General features: G+C 42.2%; 1 protein-coding gene across 1 annotated transcript in view; it reads left to right on the top strand.

The window, feature by feature from the left end:
* Positions 1-20,736, top strand: part of ASB9 (ankyrin repeat and SOCS box containing 9) — a 28,928-nt gene extending 8,192 nt beyond the window's left edge. The window contains 7 exon segments of the mRNA XM_033201513.1: positions 4,924-5,003; positions 9,142-9,249; positions 11,540-11,576; positions 11,579-11,689; positions 13,689-13,823; positions 15,791-15,982; positions 20,091-20,736. Coding sequence (XP_033057404.1) covers positions 4,924-5,003; positions 9,142-9,249; positions 11,540-11,576; positions 11,579-11,689; positions 13,689-13,823; positions 15,791-15,982; positions 20,091-20,215 — 788 coding nt within the window. The 3' untranslated portion in view covers positions 20,216-20,736.
* Positions 20,737-21,387: the final 651 nt, after the last annotated feature.

Below are 21,387 nucleotides of genomic sequence, written 5' to 3' on the forward strand. Positions count from 1 at the left end.
TCTCTCCTTGACTTGGCAAAACGTTTCTCAGGATGAGTAGATTTATGCTACTGCCCAGCATTCACTGGGGTTCTCAGAACATCAGTAACAGCTATTTTCAGAATGTACCAATTAGTGCATCTTAAATCTCTTTTGAAATAACAGAAATGAAAAAAAGTTGCACACATTACAATAAAAATGAAATGGCAGCCTCCCTAATGTGCTCCACGTTTGATGAGGGTACAATTTAGAAGGTAAGTTTAATGGCATTACTTGGAGGACTTGTGGAGTGGTTTCATTACAAGAGCTCCCTGCCCCATTTTACCCATAAGCCACAGTACCGGATCCATGGCATTGTCAGTGACCTCATTTCACATGTATTTTTTTGGCAGTAAAACCAATAGACCTTGGCTGAACCAGTGTTGGGAAAGAGCGTTTAATATATGCCAAGGACTTGGATAATGTGTTACGTACACCTAATGGCCCTCGAGTATCAAAGACTTGGGTGGGGTCAGTGGAAAAGGATGTGGTGACCTTGAGTCTCCCCTTCATGAATTGGATAGTCTCCTACTTTGAGAATTGTCCATGTTCTGGCAGGAAAATAGGTCCCCTTTCCTGCTTGTTTTCTGCCCTTTCCAGCTGCCAGTTAGCAGGAAAGCAAGGGCAAGTGCTTTGGGGTTTAACTGGGCATGTGTTGAGCCTACAGCTCGTTGCCTGCTTGGGATGTGCGCTCTGGAAAACCATGAAGAAAGAAGCATTTCCCAGGTCCACCAGACAGACCCTCATTTGGATCCCTAAAGAGACATGTCTCACTCAGCTATCTTTTCAGTGTTTTCCAGAGTGAAAGAGTGTGTGTGGACTAATCCATGTTGCAAATTGTGGTGTTTGCTAATACACACACACATACACACAATCTATGCTCTCTGAATGTTAGAAAAATGTTAAAGTAGGCCAGGCGCAGTGGCTCATGCCTATAATCCCAGCACTTTGGGAGGCTGAGGCGCATGGATCACTTGAGATCAGGAGTTGGAGACCAGTCTCACCAACATGGTGAAACCCTGTCTCTACTAAAATTACAAAAATTAGCTGAGTGTGATGGTGTGCACCTATAGTCCCAGTTACTTGAGAGGCTGAGGCAGGAGAACCACTTGAACCTGGGAGGCGGAGGTTGCAGTGAGCCAAGATTGCCCCATTGTACTCCAGCCTGGGTGACAAAGTGAGACTCTGTCTCGAAAAACAAACAAAACATTACACACAAAGAAAAATGTTAAATTATTCATTGTCACTATTGTAAATTTTCACATAATCACTCATTTGTTCTGAGACCTGAGGTCAAAGGCCTTGTATAAATTTGAGACGGATTTTGGTTTACAGGGACTCGTGTTTTTCTTCTGGGCAGGAGCATAGGTATACCGTGACAGGCCTAACAAACCCTGAACTGAAATGACTTTAAGTTAGAAGGGGAAGGCTCATATACTGCTGATGGGAATATAAAGTAGTACAGCCACTTTGGAAAATAGTCTCAAAGCAAACATTGTGTTACCATATCATACAGCAGTTCTTTTAGGCGTTATATGCAGGAGAATTGAAAACATACATCTGCTCAAAAACTTGTACATGAATGTTTATAGCAGCATTATTAATAATAGCCAAGAAGTAGAAATGACACAAATTTCTGTAAACTGATGAATGAATAAATAAAATGTGGCTTATCCATACAATGGAATTATTTGACCAAAAAAAAAAAAAAAAAAGGGAATGAAGTACTGGTGCATGCTACAACATGGATGAAACTTTGAAACAGTATGCTAAATAAAAGAAGCCAGTTGCAAAGCACCACATACTGTATGGTTTCATTTATATGAAATGTCCAGAATAGGCAAATGCGTAGAGACAGAAACTAGATCCATGGTTGCCAGGGGCTGGGGGAAGTAGAACTGTGGAGTGACTGCTAATGGGTACAGAGTTTCTTTTTGGGGTGATGAAAATGTTCTAAAATTGATTGTGGCATTGGTTGCATAGCTCTGAATATACTGAAAACTGCTGAATTGTACACATTAAATGGGTGTATTGTATGGTATGCGAATTATATCTCAATACAGCTGCTTGCTAGCTAGCGAGCTAGAGATATTCACATTGTCAGCCCCTCACTACGTGTACCAGGACAACACTCTGTACTTCTGAAAGACACAAGCTGCCTCTGCTCTGTAAGCACTACATTCTGCAGAGGTGCAAACTCAGAGAGCCTTTGTTATCCTCTTGGAGAAGTACGTAGTTCTTTATTTGCCCCAAATAGAAAGAGTAATGGTCCCATGATGAATGAGTAGAAAGCAAGACCATTTGTGGCTACACTTGATAAGTGCATCATTTTTATGAAATCTGAACACTTACAAATTAGGACCCAATTTACCTGCCTGACTGTTGAGGCTGTCGGCACTAACCATCTTAGGGAGCTTTAAGAGAGGTTGGGAAATGTGGCAGCTGTATTTCTTAGCAGCTGAGCACTTGGAAAAAAAGTGGATTAATCATCATACATGTGGTGATCCATCAGGATACATTTGCAAATCTATTGAAAGCTGATTTTCAAAACCTTTCTCAATTTGTGGCTCTTTGTTCTCATTCAAGATTTTGTGTGAATGGTATTTGGCATTTTCGGCACCAACAGGGTGGAATTAGTTGTCCTTTTAATTCTAATTTGGAGATCGATCTTTCCATATCTGCAGTCCGAATTTTAGCTTCCAAGCCCTAGAATCAGCAGTATTATTCCAGAAATAATTAGGAACATCAGAGAATGCTGTGAGGACATTGAGTATCTATTAAACGTAAGGTTTTGCCAGTAGGAAAAGCCATTTCACTTAAGATGTACCTTGTCTCAAGCACCTTAGTGACCCCAGAAGGAAAGCATTGGATGGGCAGTATGTAGATGGGCTCATTTGTCTTCCTTTTATGTACTAAATGCCTAATGAATCCATCTGGAAGAATGGTAATTTGCTTACTAATACAGATTTTCCAGGGCACTGATGGCTTCAGGTGGCAGACGGGCCTCATGTATTAAGTACAGAGTGTTAAGCCAACATGTGTTAAGTACAAAGGATACTTCATAGCCTTTCATTTTGCAAGGTAGGGATAATAAGTACCCTCCTTCTCCAGGTCTTCTCAGCTTTTAGGAGCTATTAGCTTCCATGCAAGGCCTAACTGGCATCAGACCTTTCTACCTTGTTTGTATGTAGTGTGTTTGCCGAAGCAGGTGGAGCTGGAGCTGAAGCAGGTTTAGGCACGCCTCCCTCACATTTCTACTGGAAATCAGATGAAGCTTGAGATGAGAAAAAATCAGGTCTATGCCTCATTCAGTTATATTCATATTCAATTATAAAGAGAGAGAGGAAAGCATTTAATGGGTTGGGATTGGGTTTTCAGGCCTCTTTCCTAAGAATTGTTTTCCTTCTATATGGTCGTAGAATAAATTTGGCTGTTTTATTTTATTTTTTTGAGACAAGAGTCTCACTGTGTTGCCCAGGCTGGAGTGCAGTGGCATGACCTCGGCTCACTGCAACCTCCACCTCCCAGGTTCAACCGATTCTCCTGCCTCAGCCTCCCGAGTAGCTGGGATTATAGGCGTGAGCCACCACACCCAGCTGATTTTTACATTTTTAGTAGCGATGGTGTTTAACCACGTTGGCCAAGCTGGTCTCGAACTCCTGACCTCAGGTGATCCGCCCACCTCAGCCTCCAAAAGTGCTGGGATTGCAGGTGTGGAGCCACCGCACCCGGTATAAATTTGCTGTTTTAAATAGCAGTGATGATGGGGTGTAATCAAGACTGTCTGTTTAGTGTTAGGGCAGGATAATAATAGTAGCTCGTATGTATTGAGCCGTGGTAAGTACAGGTTGAGCATCCCTTCTCTGAAATCCTTGGGACCAGAAGCGTTTCCAATTTTTTTAGATGTTGGAATACTTGCATATACAATAATGACTTAACTTGTGGATTGTACTCAAGTCTAAACACGAAATTCATTTATGTTTCATATACACCTTACACACATAACCTGAAGGTAATTTTATATGGTATTTTAAATAAGTTTGTGCATGAAACAAAGTTTTGATTGCAACCCATCACATGTCAGGTGTGGAATTTTCCACTCGTGGCATCATGTTAGCACTCAGGAAGCTTTGGATTTTGGAGCATTTTGGATTTGGGAGTTTTGGGTTAAGGATGCTCAACCTGTATATTATATATTAGGGATGCTCAACTTGTAACTTTACAGAGAAGGAAACTGGGGCACTGGGCCTTTCCCGGGACCCACAGGTCAGAAAAGGTGAAGCGGGTCTGAATTAAGAGCTTTCTTTAACCACCTTGGCATGCTATGTTTGGGGGTAAATAATGTCCCTGTTTCAAGGTGAGACTGAGCACCGATTTGTGCTTAATATTACGACCAGAGATAATCTATAAATAGATATGGTTCTGTTTAGATTTCATTCCAAACCTAATGGTGCATGTAATTACATGATTACTACTATTAAAACAGGACACTGTTTGCTGAGATGCCAAAGTCTGTATTTCATGCAGGAAACTAGACCGGCAGCTACAGCTTAACACACTAATGCTGGTAATTAGTAAAGCTCTCCCTTAACTAAATGGGCCATTTGCCTTTGAAACCAGTGTGTAAATAGAAATACAGTAATCTGTCATCCCAGTCCACCTCTTTTGTCCTTAGTTTGAGGACTGGCTGTAGTTCTTTCCCAAGCTCTCCAGACATTGTTCAAACAAACTGTGCACAAAAAATATTAATAAAGAAGAGAAATGCTGAATTTCTAATGGGAATTTTGGTTGAGTGAATCCAATGTCTACATCCAGGGACTATCAGGCTCTTATTGATGGGCAAGGATAAGCCTCTGGGTCTAAGTGCATTAGCAGGATGTAACCTATTCCTCCCTTTCCATACAGATGCTGTGTCTGATTGGTCTCCTATGCATGAAGCTGCAATCTACGGACGTCAGCTGTCTCTGAGGAACCTCATCAGCCAGGTAGCTTTTTGAAAATATAATATAGAAGAAACCTATCAAAATATTAAAACAAATGTGTGACATAATAACATGGGGACTTTTAAATTAATTCATTAAATAGAAGACCTCATGGCGATTCTAATAACTACCATAATTTCTAAATAGGATGAGTAAATATTTTGAGATATTTTAGATGTCTATGACAATTGTAATATAATAGAAAATATCTGTAATTTCTATTGGAGATAACCCTACATACTACTATTACTACTGTGGTTTGTTGTTACATTCTGAACTGAAGGATATGCTAAATTTCAGATAGAGCTGAGTGAGAATAAATGTGCTTTAAAAAAATCCAATTTCATAGACCTGTCTAGAGTAAGAAATCCTCCTATAAGAAAATAATTTCTAAAGAAAAATGTCATACTATTCTAAGCCACTATCTTAAGCCATTTTTGGTAGCAGCAGCCTATTATAAATAGATTATAACACTAATTCTAGCTAAAAGAAGTTAGGCTACTTCCCAGATAAAATTAGAAATTTACCCTATTTTGATAGCACGAAAAATGATCACTGCAGCTTTTATGTTTTACTTGTTAAATTGGACAGATACTCATTTGCATTCAGTATTTATGTGTTTATGAAACATCAGCCAGAACCATCTCCAAGTTGTATCCCATTATTTGTGTAAGATGTCTTTTTAGAGATCCAGTTTCTGCTTTCATAAAGTGAGTATTCTGATACCTACCTAGGTCAGTCCACCCCATAACTCAATAACAAACCGCCCCAAAACTCAGTGACATGATAACAGTAACCATTATTTCTTGCTGATGTGTGTTTGTGTCAGCTCATCTAGGCTGGGCTTGGCTGGTCTGGGCTCCCAGCTGTGGGTTGGGTGTAGCCCTGCTGCACATCTCTTTCATCCTTCTTGGACCACTGGCTACCTGAGGAATTATTTTCTCTTGGCAAAACGCTGGAGCACAGCAGGGCAAGCCCAACCATGCAAGAATACTTCCAATCTGTTCATGTCACATCTGCTAACATCCCACTGGTCAAGTCACATGACCACATCCAAGTCAAGGATCAAGAGAAGTACATTTTGTCAACTAAGAGTAGTTGATGACTGAAAATAAATATATTAAAGTTAAGCCATTCGATCTTTTTTTTTTTTTTTTTTTTTTCAAAACTAAGAACTGACTGTGGACTGGACACTGTGAAGTAATGGTTTAATTACCTATGATATTATATGACTCAGACTTGTTAATAATTTAGACAAACCACAGTTAATTTGAGGTAAAACTGTAGCTTGATGATGAACTATAAATGAGTTTCTAACTTTATAGAAGGAACCTTTTTTTTTTTTTTTTTTTTTTTTTTTTTTTTTGAGGTGGAGTCTTGCTCTGATCTCAGCTCACTGCAGCTCCGCCTCCCGGGTTTACGCCATTCTCCTGCCTCAGCCTCCCGAGTAGCTGGGACTACAGGCGCCCGCCACCTCGCCCGCTAGTTTTTTGTATTTTTAGTAGAGACGGGGTTTCACCGTGTAGACCAGGATGGTCTTGATCTCCTGACCTCGTGATCCACCCGTCTCGGCCTCTAGAAGGAACCTTTCTGTAATGTGAGTATGTGGTGGAAACTTTTTGTTTTGTGTTACGAATAGCTGTGTTGTTGTATTTCATTTACCTGGATTTATGTATAAACACCTAAATGCTGGTTTTAATACTATTATCATTGTTTATTATAATTATTATTATTATTATTGAGATAGGGTTTCGCTCTTGTTACCCAGTCTGGAGTGCAGTGGCGCGATCTCGGCTCACTGCAACCTCCGCCTCCCGGGTTCAAGCAATTCTGCCTCAGCCTCCCGAGTAGCTGGGCCTACAGGTATGCGCCACCACGCCCGGCTAATTTTGTATTTTTAGTAGAGACGAGGTTTCACCATGTTGGTCAGGTTGGTCTCAAACTGCTGACCTCAGGTGATCCATCAGCCTTAGCCTCCCAAAGTGCTGGGATTACAGGCATGAACCACCGTGCCTGGTCTAAATGCCGGTTTAAAAATGGCAGTCGTGGCCGGGCGCGGTGGCTCAAGCCTGTAATCCCAGCACTTTGGGAGGCCGAGACGGGCGACACGAGGTCAGGAGATCGAGACCATCCTGGCTAACACAGTGAAACCCCGTCTCTACTAAAAATACAAAAACTAGCCCCGCGAGGTGGTGGGCGCCTGTAGTCCCAGCTACTCAGGAGGCTGAGGCAGGAGAATGGTGTAAACCCGGGAGGCGGAGCTTGCAGTGAGCTGAGATCCGGCCACTGCACTCCAGTCCGGGCGACAGAGCGAGACTCCGCCTCAAAAAAAAAAAAAAAAAAAAATGGCAGTCGTGCTGGAGGAGCATGCGCATTTTCTATTGGTTGTTTCCTGTTGGTTGCCTTTTGCCCAAGTTCTGTACCTCAGCCTGTCTTTCCCCCCACTTGTGTCTGATACACTTGCATGATTTTTGCTTCATGTGACAATCATACCCCTCTTGTGGCATTGACAAAACTACTTTTTGTAAGTGTGATGACTGTGAGAAAATAAGGTGTTTTCTCCTGCCAATTAGACATTTAAGTCTTAGGTATGAATAGTAAAGTAAGAAATGACATATTCTTTTCTTTGATCAAGACAAGAGTTGGCAAATTTTTTTCAGTAAAGGACCAGATAGTAAATATTTTAGGCTTTGTGAACCATGCAGTCTCTGTTGGAAGTACCTAACTCTGCTGTTTAGCAGAAAAGCAGTTGTAGACAATATGTAAATGAATGGGCATGGCTGTGTTCTGGGAAAACTTTGCTTATGGATGCTGAAATTTGAATTTCATAAAATTTTCATGTGTCACAAAATATTCCTTTGATTTCTTTTAAACCATTAAAAATGTAGAAACTATTCCTAGCTGCTGTGCTGTACAGAAGCAGGTTGTGGTCTAGATTTGACTCTGTAGGCTGTTGTTTACTGACCCTCTTGTCAAAACTATGATAGAGCTAGGAAATCTAAGAAAAAAAATTAAGTGTCAGGAAAACGAGGGTTTTTTTGAGGAAAAAAATTGGGTGAAACTGGTATTTTTATTACAAATATTATTAAATCCTATGTGCTACTAAATACTTACATTTAAGAGCAATTATATTAGTTAATAAGTGCATTTCAATTTCCTAAATAAAGTACATTTAGGCTTCCCAAAAGGTACATGCCGTCTATTTCTTTTCCCTTGCAGTTTCAAAATTTCCTTTTAATTGTCCCACAAGATAGAGACACTTGTGAATATGTTAAAATTTAATAATTGCTTGTTAAAACTTAGCAATTCAGGCCACGCTGACTTTAAAAAAAATGGAGAAATTTCATAAACAAACATAAAAGAACTTAAACACGTGTGCAGTTGAACAAAAAGTGATGATGATGAGAATATTGCCATGTGACTGCCTCCCCAGGTCAGGAAATGGAAAAATAGCACATTTCTGGCTCCTCCAAAGAGTCACCCATCCCTCCCCTTACTGTGCTTTCTAGAACACAATCCTGTCCCTCTTCCACAGGATTAACCATTATCCCGATTTCCTTGTTTTCTTTATGGTTTTACTTTATATGTCTTCTGAAACAATATGGGGTAGTTTTGCCTAATTCTGAACTTTAAATTGATGTAATCATTCAGTGTGTATGCTTTTGGATTTTGCTTCTTTTGCTCAACATTATTTTTGCAAGCATCACCCTTGTAGTGCTTGCCATTATAATTTGTTGGGTGTAATCTTTCTGCTGAAAGATTATACCAAAGTTTATTAATTCAGTTCATTGTTGATGGACATTTGGTTTGTTTGCAGTTTCTATTATGACCAATGCTGTTGTGAATATTCTTGTATATGTATCTAGATGTATATATACCTAAGAGTCAAATTGCTGAGTCATAGGCATATGCATTGTCAGCTCTAATAGATACAGTCAAACTGTTTTCCTGAGTGGTTATACCATATTACACTCCCAGCAGTAGTGTGGCAGTTTTTTTTGTAAGTCAGTATAAACATCTTAGTGTACCGTCTGACTTTGAGCCAGGTCAACTTTGTCATAGGACTGGAATGGTGGCTGAAAAACAGCCCCGGGGCACTGTTGCTTTGCACCCCTTACTCTGACTCTTTCCCCTCCTTCAGGGGTGGCTTGTGAACATCATCACGGCAGATAATGTCTCCCCACTCCATGAAGCGTGTCTCGGAGGTCACCCCGCTTGTGTAAAGATTTTATTAAAGCATGGAGCTCAGGTAAGGACAGCTGAAACATATCTTAGAAACCAAGAATGAAAAATGACTATGTATATCCCTCCTGAATAACTTCCAGCGCTTTTTGATTAGGCTGATTTGAAATATGAAGACAGTTGTTTTTTAAGGAAATTATGTTCATCAGACTTGTTTGCTTTAGTGATAGGTGGATGAAATACTAAATTTTTAGTCGTGCTTACAGTCTATATCATTTTCTTTATCACATACTACTAATAAATAGTTGTTAGACTTCTGTCTTCATTGTTATGGCTGGAAGGTAATGAACTATTGTGGAAAGCACATAGAGGAGACAGAAAATCTATGTGGTCATTCACCCTTTGACTGGCAACTTGGACTTGTTCACATGGTAGCAGGGATTGCAAGAGCAGCAAAAATGGACCTGTTTGGTGTTAGGCAACTGAATGGTGGGGTGGGGGATATTATGGGCTTGCTATCTTCTGGCAACAGCAAATGCAAAGTCCCAGAAATGATCGTGAGCAATTTTTGTATCTTGAAGTCATTCCTTACGGCAGGAGAGTAGAGTAGGTGAGAGGATTCAGAACCAGAAGCAACCCTGTCCATGCCAAAAAAAGAACGGGCTTTGTCCCAAGATTAGGAAAGAGCCAGAGGTGAGTGCATTGCCAGATTTATATTTGGGTTAAGAAAACATTCAAAACTTGGAAACAGGGAAAGTGGCAAGGTGAAGCAAGAGACACCTAGGGTACAAACTTGAAAGAGGTGCTCGTTCTCAGGCTCCTGCACTATTTGTGTGACTCCAAAAATGAATATGTCCTTAAATTTTTTACCCTGGGCAACTTTTGTGCCTCACTCTAGTCCTGGCCCAGCTTGGAAGTAGACTTTGAGAATGAATTCATTGTCTTCACAATATCATTGCTTAAAAGATTCACCAAATAATCATTTAATGATACACAAGAATATATCTGTGCTTGGCTTTTCTATTCACTGTTTAATTATAGCCCAAACACTGTGAAGTTGGACATTAACTTCTAAATTTCTGTCTGATTTCCAACATTAGAAAAGATAGCCTCAAAGATTATAGTTTTATGACCCTATAGGACATTAACCAGTTTTTATATATATTTTTTTTATTTTTGAGACGGAGTCTCGCTCTGTCACCCAGGCTGGAGTACAGTGGCATGATCTCAGCTCCCTGCAACCTCTGCCTCCCGGGTTCAAGTGATTCTCCTGCCTCAGCCTCCTGAGTAGCTGGGATTACAGGCACACGCCACCACACTTGGCTCATTTTTGTATTTTTAGTAGAGACGGGGTTTCATCATGTTGCTCAGGTTGGTCTCGAACTTCTGACCTCAGGTGACCCACCCACCTTGGCCTCCCAAAGTGCTGGGATTACAGATGTGAGCCACAGTGCCCGGCTGAGTTTTGTATCTATTAGCAAATATATTTCAGCAGTCTGTTGACTATTTAAGTTTTATAAGTTTTTCTTTTTCTTTTTTTTTTTTTTTTTGAGACGGAGTCTCGCTCTGTCGCCCAGGCTGGAGTACAGTGGTATGATGTCAGCTCACTGCAACCTCCACCTCCCGGGTTCAAGCAATCCTCCCGAGTAGCTGGGACTACAGGCGCACGCTGCCATGCTCGGCTAATTGTTTGTATTTTAATGGAGACCGAGTTTCACCGTGTTGCCCAGGCTGGTCTTGAACTCCTGAGCTCAGGCAATCCGCCTGCCTCGGCCTTCCAAAGTGCTGAGATTACAGGCGTGAGCCACTGTGACTGGCCAAATATTTTTTTGAGCCAGTCTTACCATTTTACTGGTTCCCTCATTAATGAATGAGTTGAATAAAATCTTTGGTACGTGTGTTAATTCTATATTTATATGAAAGTCAAGTTTTTTAAAGTTTTCTAAATTATACTTTGAGAATTACAGTTAACAGTTTCAACAATTTCCTCACAGCAGCAAGAGTAATCCTCTTGCACCCATTAAGAAATTGAACTGGTGTGGGATGGGTCTAGGAAAGAAGTTTAAAATAGGGATTAGTTTGTAAGCGACTGAAATTATCCTAACTAGTTTCAAAGTTCATGTTCCTGGGGAGGGCATGGAAGAGATAAAACATTGAGTAACATTTTTGATGCTTTATAGCCACTCCCTAATTCCATTTTTCACAAAAACCTGTGGAATTTGGTACTTTTTTCTCCATTTTATAGCTGAGGAATTTAAGGCTCAGAGAAGTTAAATAACATCTTCAGAGTTGTGGACCCTACTTTTGAACCCAAAACATCCCCCTTCCAGTCTTCATCCTGGAGCTTCCTTTTCCAGGTGAATGGTGTGACAACAGACTGGCACACTCCACTGTTCATGCTTGTGTCAGCGGCAGCCAGGATTGTGTGAATTTGCTTCTGCAGCACGGAGCCAGCGTTCAACCTGAGAGTGATCTGGCATCCCCCATCCATGAAGCTGCCAGGAGAGGTAAATCTGTTGAGAATTTTTTTTTAAACCCACTCCTTCAAGGGACATCTTACTGCTGAAAGAAGGAAAGAAAAGGAGGTATATTTTAGAGCAGTAGTTCTCAAAATGGAGTCCCAGGACTGGAAGCATCAGCATGACCTGGCCTGCAAATACAGATTCTTGAGCCCCACTCCAGCCCCGTGAATCAGCAACTCTGGGCATGGGGCTCAGTACCTGTGTTTTGTTTAATAAGCCCTCGGGCTGCTTTGTGGTGCACAGTAAGTTTGAGTGCCTCCCTTTTAGAGCATCTTGAATGTTTTTCACTGCTATATTACTAGAACAGGGCTTGGCACACAGTAGACTATCCATTAATATTTGTGGAATCCGTTGTTATACCCATGACCTTACATAAATCAAGTTATTTCATGAAACAAATTATATTCTTCTATTTCAGGGCCTTAAAGAACATTGTCTCAGTGACACTTAAGTTTGCCAAATGAAATAAGCTTTCAATTTTTGAAACTATAAGATGTTGTATACAGTTTGGGATAACTCTTTTCATTAAAGCCATACTTTTCTGATAGTCTTAGCTCATAAAATCACAAGTTTTTCTTTTCTCAAATTTGTCATCATCATAATGACCATACCTTGCCAGAGGGCTTTCTGTTTCTCCAGTGGCTTTCACAGAATGGCTTCCCATTTGACTGGACCAACCCACTTCTAATGATCTCCCAAAGCGTTGATATTTATTTATTGAGAACATCCTAACTCATCATATTCGCTGCATACATAGAACTAAAATACAGCAAGAGAAACGTAGAGGAGCAGTGTCCAAAATATGACATTCTGGACCAAGGAAGTGTGATTCAGCTTTCGCCTAGTTTTTCAGGTTGGGCCCTGCTCCTGTTGGATTTGGCAGCTTCTTCTAATCTAAGCCTTGCCTATACCCGCTGTGGCCTGTTTCTCCCGGGCCTGCCTTTGGAGAGGTTGTAAGTTTCCTTCCCTGTCCCGTGGCCCACACTGTGACCTTTATTCTTCAGGTCCACCTCCAGGTCCTGTTGCTCCATATCTCTCCCCAACTCTCACTTCAATTTCTCTGCTTAGACCAACTACAAAGCCAGAAACAATTGAAAAAGGTGGATGGTTGCTGATTGGTTACCGTGGGTAGTAAACTCAAATGGAGTTTCACCCGTAGTTGCAGATTGCATCCTATGGTCAAACCATTAACTGATAGCAGTGTTTAAAATCACTCCTGGCCGGGCGCGGTGGCTCACGCCTGTAATCCCAGCACTTCGGGAGGCCGAGGCGGGCGGATCACAAGGTCAGGAGATCGAGACCATCCTGGCTAACACGGTGAAACCCCGTCTCTACTAAAAATAGAAAAAAATTAGCCTGGCACGGTGGCGGGCACCTGTAATCCCACCTACTCAGAAGTCTGAGACAGGAGAACGGCATGAACCCGGAAGGCGGAGCTTGCAGTGAGCGGAGATCACGCCACTGCACTCCAGCATGGGCGACAGAGCCAGACTCCGTCTCAAAATAGATAAATAAATAAAATTTAAAAATCACTCCTGATTTGGCCGGGCCTGGTGGGTTACGCCTGTAATCCCAGCACTTTGGGAGGCCGAGGTGGGCGGATTGCCTGAGCTCAGGAGTTTGAGACCAGCCTGGGCAACATGGTGAAACCCTGTCTTTACTAAAAACACAGAAAAATTAGCCGGGCGTGGTGGCGGGCGCCTGTAGTGCCAGCTACTTGGGAGGCTGAGGCAGGAGAATGGCATGAACCCAGGAGGCGGAGCTTGCAGTGAGCCGAGATTGCGCCACTGCGCTCCAGCCTGGGCGACAGAGCGAGACTCCGTCTCTAAAACAAAATAAAATAAAATCACTCCTGATTCTAATTAAAGGAAATTGCTTTTGGTCCTCTGGATAAACTGCTGCCAAATTTAATGCAAAATGGGGATGACATTGTCTTTCTAGCTAAGGGAACTTGTAACTGTTTTTCTCCTGCTTTGGGCTGCAGGCCACGCGGAGTGTGTCGACTCTCTCATAGCGCATGGGGGCAACATTGACCATATGATCAGCCACCTGGGCACTCCACTCTATTTGGCTTGTGAAAACCAACAGAGAGCCTGTGTCAAGAAGCTTCTGGAGTCAGGTAAAGCAAAAAGCAAACCAAAACAAGAAAAGGAAATGGAAAGTAAATGAAATGTATTTTAAACGTCTTACTGCTGTAGGAGAGAAATTAGTGTGGGCAATGGAGTTGGACAAGGTCAGGGTTCATATTGACTGTTCCCTTGGGGAATTATTTCACACTGTTTGAACTTCAGTTCGCTCACTCCTAACGAGGATGAGGATGATGATGATGATGATGATGCCTCTTCTCAGGGTGGTCCTCAATGATTATTGGTTTCTCCTCCCTTTCCTCTGTCTCCCTCCATTTGGCCAGTCACATTATTAAGCCCTGCATAACTTGCAAAGCTGTTGGATTAGTGTTGAATCTTCCTATTTGGGACCTTCACCAGTTCTCTTTGGTTTAAATACTGAACTTGCCCCATTGCAAATACTATATTTTCCTTGAAAAGGCCTATGTACCCTTATTTCTTTTCACCTCCCTGCTGTTGTCCAGCCCCCTTCTCAACACCTGGAACACCATTTCATCACCTCTTTAATTATCTGAGTCCTGTTTATTCTTTAAGGCTTCAGTAATCTGTTTTCCAATGAATGTTGTTATAGTCCTTATTGCCTCCTACTCATCTGGCAGGCATTGCTATGAATTAAGAGATGCAACCTCTGTCTCTCCCCCACCGCCCACCCTTCCTCTGCCACTCTGGGCAGATTTTTTTTTTTTGAGACGGAGTCTCGCTCTAGCCCGGGCTGGAGTGCAGTGGCCGGATCTCAGCTCACTGCAAGCTCCGCCTCCCGGGTTTACGCCATTCTCCTGCCTCAGCCTCCGGAGTAGCTGGGACTACAGGCGCCCGCCACCTCGCCCGGCTAGTTTTTTTGTATTTTTTAGTAGAGACGGGGTTTCACTTTTTTTTTTTTTTTTGAGACGGAGTCTCACTCTGTCGCCCAGGCTGGAGTGCAGTGGCCGGATCTCAGCTCACTGCAAGCTCCGCCTCCCGGGTTACGCCATTCTCCCGCCTCAGCCTCCCGAGTAGCTGGGACTACAGGCGCCCGCCACCTCGCCGGGCTAGTTTTTTTGTATTTTTTAGTAGAGACGAGGTTTCACCATGTTCGCCAGGATGGTCTCGATCTCCTGACCTCGTGATCCGTCCGTCTCGGCCTCCCAAAGTGCTGAGATTACAGGTTTGAGCCACCGCGCCCGGCCTCTGGGCAGATTTTAAGCCTCTAGCCTGGAAAGGGCCATGTTTGGTATCCCTCACAAAGTCAAGAACAATACAAGACCAGATCAGTTAACATTTGTTGAGTGGACATAGATTTTCATTTTACCAGAGGGATGGCAGCTCAGGCAAAGCCACATGTTCCCACATGTCACAGTGAAAGCCAGGATCTGGGCTGGAGTGGGGATTTGTTAAGAGTGTAGGAGTGGAACTGGGTGGGGACAGTCCTAGAAATCCACCTTACTCCTGAAGGGGAGAACTTTGCCACCTCCCCTGTGATCTTGGGACTGGCCAGTCCAATCCAGGGGATACCCCCATGAGTTGGTTGCTTTTCAGAGTCCAAATCACCAGTCCCAAGTGCCCGGTTTTACACCCTGTGGCAGCTGCAACCAGGTGAGTTTGGCTGCTTGGTGTAGGCTGGATTTTACCATCTAGCCTCTCCCTCAGGCTGTACTGGCTAATACTTGGGTTCCATTAATAATAATGTGGAGCTTTTATGTCACTAGGATTTTTTTTATATGCATGATGCCTATGTACAGTGCTGAAAGGCAGATTTTTAACTTTCTATGCTATATTGCTCATGCTGTACATTCAGTAACATTATCAGATGGGATTTTCCCCACATTATAAAATAGAATCAAATCATCTCCCATTTTTCCAGGATTGCTATGCTCAATGTGGATCCCCTCTTGTTAGGAAATTTTGGGGCTCAGGGCTTTGAAAAGGGGGATGGTTGGATTCTGCTCCTTGCTGACTCTTTTTTGTTCTTGTGACTGTTTAGGAGCGGACGTGAACCAAGGGAAAGGTCAGGATTCCCCACTTCATGCAGCGGCCAGGACCGCCAGTGAAGAGCTGGCCTGCCTGCTCATGGATTTTGGAGCAGACACCCAGGCCAAGAATGCTGAAGGCAAACGTCCTGTGGAGCTGGTGCCTCCAGACAGCCCTTTGGCCCGGCTCTTCTTGGAGAGAGAAGGTGCTTCTTTGTCAAAACCTAAGCCCTAATCTGTTGACACCCCTTGAGGCTGTAGTGAAAGGCAGGTATTTGGCAATTTCTGGCTCCCAATCGTATACAAAGATCATTCTCTGCCATCACCAAGTCTGGGGAAGTTGAGATAATTCAATATTCAATGAGATACAGTACTGGTCACAGTACAGTAAATAACTCCTGCTATTTAGCATATTGGATACAGGTTTTGGGGATGATCTAATATTCATTATGGGGTAGGCCAGTTTTTTAAAAAATTAAGATACTGTTTTAAAATTTTCGTATTACATTTATTTAAAACATGCTTTAGAATGAGGCAGCAGAGGACTCTTTGGGGTTGCATGAGGCCCCAGGATATCTTGCTGCACCACAGATGGGCCAGACTAGTGGACACTTGGTTTCTGAGCTTAAAATGCAGCTCTTTAAGAGTTTAGGGTTCACACCAATCCATAGACATTTACTACTATAAATTGACCAATGATAAGTCCACATTTCTCTACAAGTAAGAACTGAGACTCCCAACTCAAACAATGAAATATTGTGGTTGAGCAGTATATATGGAAGTAGGGCTTTGAGGCCTGGGCTGGGCTGGGGAGCAAAGACACCTCAAGTTGGGGAGCCACCCTGTTGCAATCTTCATGGGCTCAGAGGCAGTTGAGCAATCAGCTCAGTACTTCTTTTACTGGAGTGTGGACTCTGAACTCTTAGGGATTCTGGGACTTTGAAGCAGGCCTTCCTACCAGAAGGATTCTGATGTTACACAATCTAGTTATTTTCTCCCCACATGATGAGCAGTAGGGTTGGCCTTGGGCAGAACTGTAAAGTGGGCTAAGGAATCCTTCCTCCTACTCTCACTGCCCCAGGGTGCTTGCAGTCAAGTCCCTGCCTAGGGACATGCCAAACAAGGCCTATGCTCCTGAGCAGTGCTCGTCAGGCAGAAAAGACTGACTCCAGGCACAAGGAATTGTCCAGTAGAGGCCCCTTTCAGTTAAGCAGTGGGATGATCACGAAACAGTTCTATCTGCATTTTAATAATTACTTGTTTTGAAAAAGTTGTGTGTCTACAAGGCCCATAAAAATACCTTAATTTTTAAAAAATCAGAATAAGAAATGAATAGAACAATGTGGATTGTAATCATCTTTATACCAACACAGTTGTGAAATAGAATTTTTAATTGTTTTAATTGAGAAAGGGATTCACAAAGACAAAAGTGCCTCAGGTCCCCCTCAGTCATAATGTAGGGCATATGTTAATGTAGGAGGTATATGTCCCCTCCTCCATCAAACAACCTCATAGCATTCTCACATTGCCTCCCCTGGCTTTTCCCTTCTGCTTCGTTTCCCAAAGCCATTCCTAGAGATAGTAATTACTTTCATTTTGAATTTGTTTTGCATGGTGACAGTGTGGCCACTGATCCCACTAGTTTATGAGATGTCATTTGCTGCTGGAGAGAATCACCACTTGTTTTGCCTCCATGAGTCACTTTTTGGGGTTTTGGTATAGTCACCTCTCAGAGGGCTTGGAGCCCACAGGAAATGGGGCCAGGCAAGTGCAGAAAACTAGACCTGTGGATTGCTCACTGCAGTGTCTGTCTCTGGGTGCCTCTAAATTCATTTGCTTCCGTCTGCCTGTTTCTGTTTCCTGGGGAAGGGAATTTATTCGATTACTGTCCTCTTTCAGTAGTATGGCAACATGAGAATGTTGGTAAAACCCAACCATGTTCTGAATTTGGGCTTTGCGTGGGTGTTAGGAAAGGTAAGATTTTCCCTTTTTCTGAGAAAAGGGAAAAGATTTCAAGACTATTACCACCTCACCCTTGATAAGCATCTAAGGCAGTGTTTGCTCAATTAAAACCTAGAAATGGCTGTCAGCCCAGCACGACCACAGCCCCCATCCCCCTCACCCAGTACACTTTGGCTTTAAAACATCAATGGTTGTTGCTGGCTGGGCGTGGTGGCTCACACCTGTCATCTCCGCACTTTGGGAGGCCGAGGTGGGTGGATCACGAGGTCAGGAGATCGAGACCATCCTGGCTAACACAGTGAAACTCCGTTTCTACTAAAAATACAAAAAAATTAGCCGGGTGTGGTGGTGGGCGCCTGTAGTCCCAGGTACTCAGGAGACTGAGGCAGGAGAAAGGTGTGAACCTGGGAGGTGGAGCTTGCAGTGAGCCAAGATCACACCACTGCACTCCAGCCTGGGCGACAGAGCGAGACTCCGTCTCAAAAACAAAAACAAAAAACATCAATGGTTGTTGCTGGGGGAAAAAGAAATCAAGGCCCAAAGGAATATGCTGATTCATAAATATACAATTAGCTGGTTTTATTATCGAGCAAAGCAAACCCCTTGAATGTTTGCAGGTGCCAGCGAGTTGAGTGCAAATCTGTAGTGGGTTTTCAGCTCTGTGTCTATGGACTTGAAGCTACAGTTGTTTTACATTGTCTTACTTGTAGTAAACAGCAGCATTCAGTTGGCATCAGTAGTTACTAATACACTGAGTTTCCTGTGACATCCCACTTTTCTTAATTCTCTATCAGGTCTGCTCTGAGATCTTGTTATTTGTAATGCTTTATCAGTATCTCCTACGGTTGCCTCTGACAGCGTTTCTAGCACAGATGATGAGTCACATCTTTCAACATTCCTTATTGAGGTTAGATTAGGTTCAGTTTCCCCACAGTGTGGTTTTTGCTGCTCGTTAATATATATGCCTTGAGAACACTGGGAAGCCATTCATTATATGCTTTGAGTATACTGGGCATCATCTCATAGGTGCCTTACTCCAACAGGACCCTTCTGTTAGGGCCTGGTTTAAAATACTGCAAGTATTTTTTTGATTGTATATGTGTCGAGTTCCATCTTTCCTTGTTCTCCATCACCTTGAGAGATAAGTTAACTCAGTTGATCCTGTAGTTGGTGGTGATGCTATAGGAAAATAGACACCACAGTATCCTTTTGGCTGTATTCTCAACCCTGACCGCACACTCAGATGACCTTGGGCAACTGCCTTTAGAAAATCCGGATGCTTGGGCTTCATCCAACAATAGTCGAAGCAACATCTCTGGTTGGGGGGACTCAGCTGAGTCCATGTGGTTGAATGTGCCCCCACCCCAGGTGAGTCTGAAGTGCTATGTGGATTGAGGGCTATGGCTTTATGGAGTTGAGGGTATATAGTTTTGCTTTTTAAAAAATAACCAAAAGAAGATTCCCATTACAATTTGATGCAGGAACGGAGTGGGGGTGGGGGGAAGTGGGCATGGAAAATCATTCCCCATCCTTTTGCCCTATAACAGAGTTTCTCAGCCTTGACACTATTGACATTTTGGATCAGTTGGGGGCTGTCCTGTGTACTTGGGGATGTTTAGAAGCATCCTTGGCCTCTCCCATTAGATGCCAGTAGCACCCTTCCTCAAGTTTTGGCAACCAAAAATGTCTCCAGATACTGACAAATGTGCCCTGAGGAGCAAAATGATCTCCTCCTTTCCTTCCCTGAGCCTCCTCCCAGTTGTGAACCACTGTCCTAAAATGTAAACTGTTGAGTGTTCCCTAAGCAAGGTTTGTGCTAGCTGGTTGACTTTTCACCTGTGAATTGAAGCATTGGAATAGCTCTGAATACAGAATATAAAAACAAACACGACTTAACGTACTCTTAGGATTCACTGTGAGCTCATTATATTTGAATACCTTAAATTGCTCAAGTTATAAAAATGTTTGCATCTAGAAATATGCGCTTAGTTTTAAAGGTAAAAGATAACAATACCATTAAACGTAACTTTATTTTTATTATTGGAATTTTTGTGTAGCTGTGTAATTCCCAAGTTAGCTTACTTAAGCCTCCATTAGTGAGGCTAAGCTTTAAATTTCTTTCACTCTGCTCTAAATTAAAACGTAACAAGCTTATTTCAGTTAGCTACCAGAAAAGAAAGAACATAGACTAAAAATGCCTTCTACAAAAAAAATCCCAGAAAATGATCTTAAGTAGTTCAGTATTAGTTCCTTATAACAATGTTCTATCTTGTATGCTTTTTTTTTTTTTTTAAAGGAGAAGTCTTAGATCAATAACACCACTGTGTGACTTGTCTTATGATCTTTCTCCAGGGCCCCCGTCTTTGATGCAGTTATGCCGCCTTAGAATTCGGAAGTGCTTTGGAATCCAGCAGCATCATAAGATAACCAAACTCGTCCTCCCAGAGGATCTGAAACAGTTTCTCCTACATCTTTAAATGCATCAAGGGAATGGATTCACAAACGATGTGAAAACATGATTGAGTGTTGTAGCCACTAGAATTTTAAAATCAAGTTGGGTTTATAGAGCTTGATTAGTTTTCTTCGGTTCGATTTGTATTGGTTATAAACTTGTTTATAGAGTTTGACTGATTTTTTTTGATTCAGTTTGTATTTGTTAAACTCTGAAGCCAGAGTTGAAACACACTGCATACGTTTGTACTATTAGTTAGAAGGCGTGAAGGCCTTTTCCCTGCTTGGAGAGTGTCGTAAGTTATTGTTTTGCATATCTACTGCATGCCAAGCACTTTCTGCATCATCTAATTTAGCCCTCACAGCAACTGGGTCAAGATGTTCAATTTCCCAGAGCAAGGATAGAGGAGTCAGATTGGAATACAGGTTTTCTGATGTTAACTTAGGTGATGATTTGATTGAGGCAGGATTTTCCAGCATCACTATCCTTGTTCCATCTCTGCTATATGGGAATGAAAATAAAGAAATGTATTTCTTGTTTGTCTAATTTGTTTTAACCTTCCCTGTTTTTAGGACAAAACCACTACTGTCCTAGCATAGTATGGGGGCCAGTTCTTTTATTCAACCAAAACACTATACATATTAAGCATATTCTCGAATCTTGCTGCTTAATACAGTAGCCACTAGTTTGGTGGTTCTCCACTGAGGTTAATTTTGTTACCCAGGGATGTTCAATACCTGGAGACATTTTGTTTGTCACAACTGAGGAAGGGGGTGTCACAGGCATCTAGTGAGTAGAGGTCTGGAATGCTGCTAAGCCTCTTAGAATGCACAGGACAGCCCCACCACAAAGAACTTTCCAGTCCAAAATGTTAATACTGTAGTGTTGAGAAACACTGCTGTAGCCATGTGCCTATTTAAAAACGTAAATTAATTAAAATTAGATAAAATTTAAAATCCAGTTTCTCGGTGTCATTAGCCACATTTCAGGTGCAAAATATGCACAGATGGCTAGTGGCTCCTGTATTGAACAGTGCAGGTACAGATTGCGGAAGAAAGTTCCATTGCTCCATCATTGAACAGATTTCTATTGAACAGTGTTCTTTGGAGGCACTATGAATGGATTTTTTTTACTGCCTTTCAGTTTCAGATTTACGGGAACACTGTGATATAATTTAGTAATGATGGCTGTAGTTTC

This window comes from Trachypithecus francoisi, unplaced genomic scaffold (assembly GCF_009764315.1).
Source record: "Trachypithecus francoisi isolate TF-2019V2 unplaced genomic scaffold, Tfra_2.0 Lachesis_group6, whole genome shotgun sequence".
NCBI classification, from domain to species: domain Eukaryota; kingdom Metazoa; phylum Chordata; class Mammalia; order Primates; family Cercopithecidae; genus Trachypithecus; species Trachypithecus francoisi.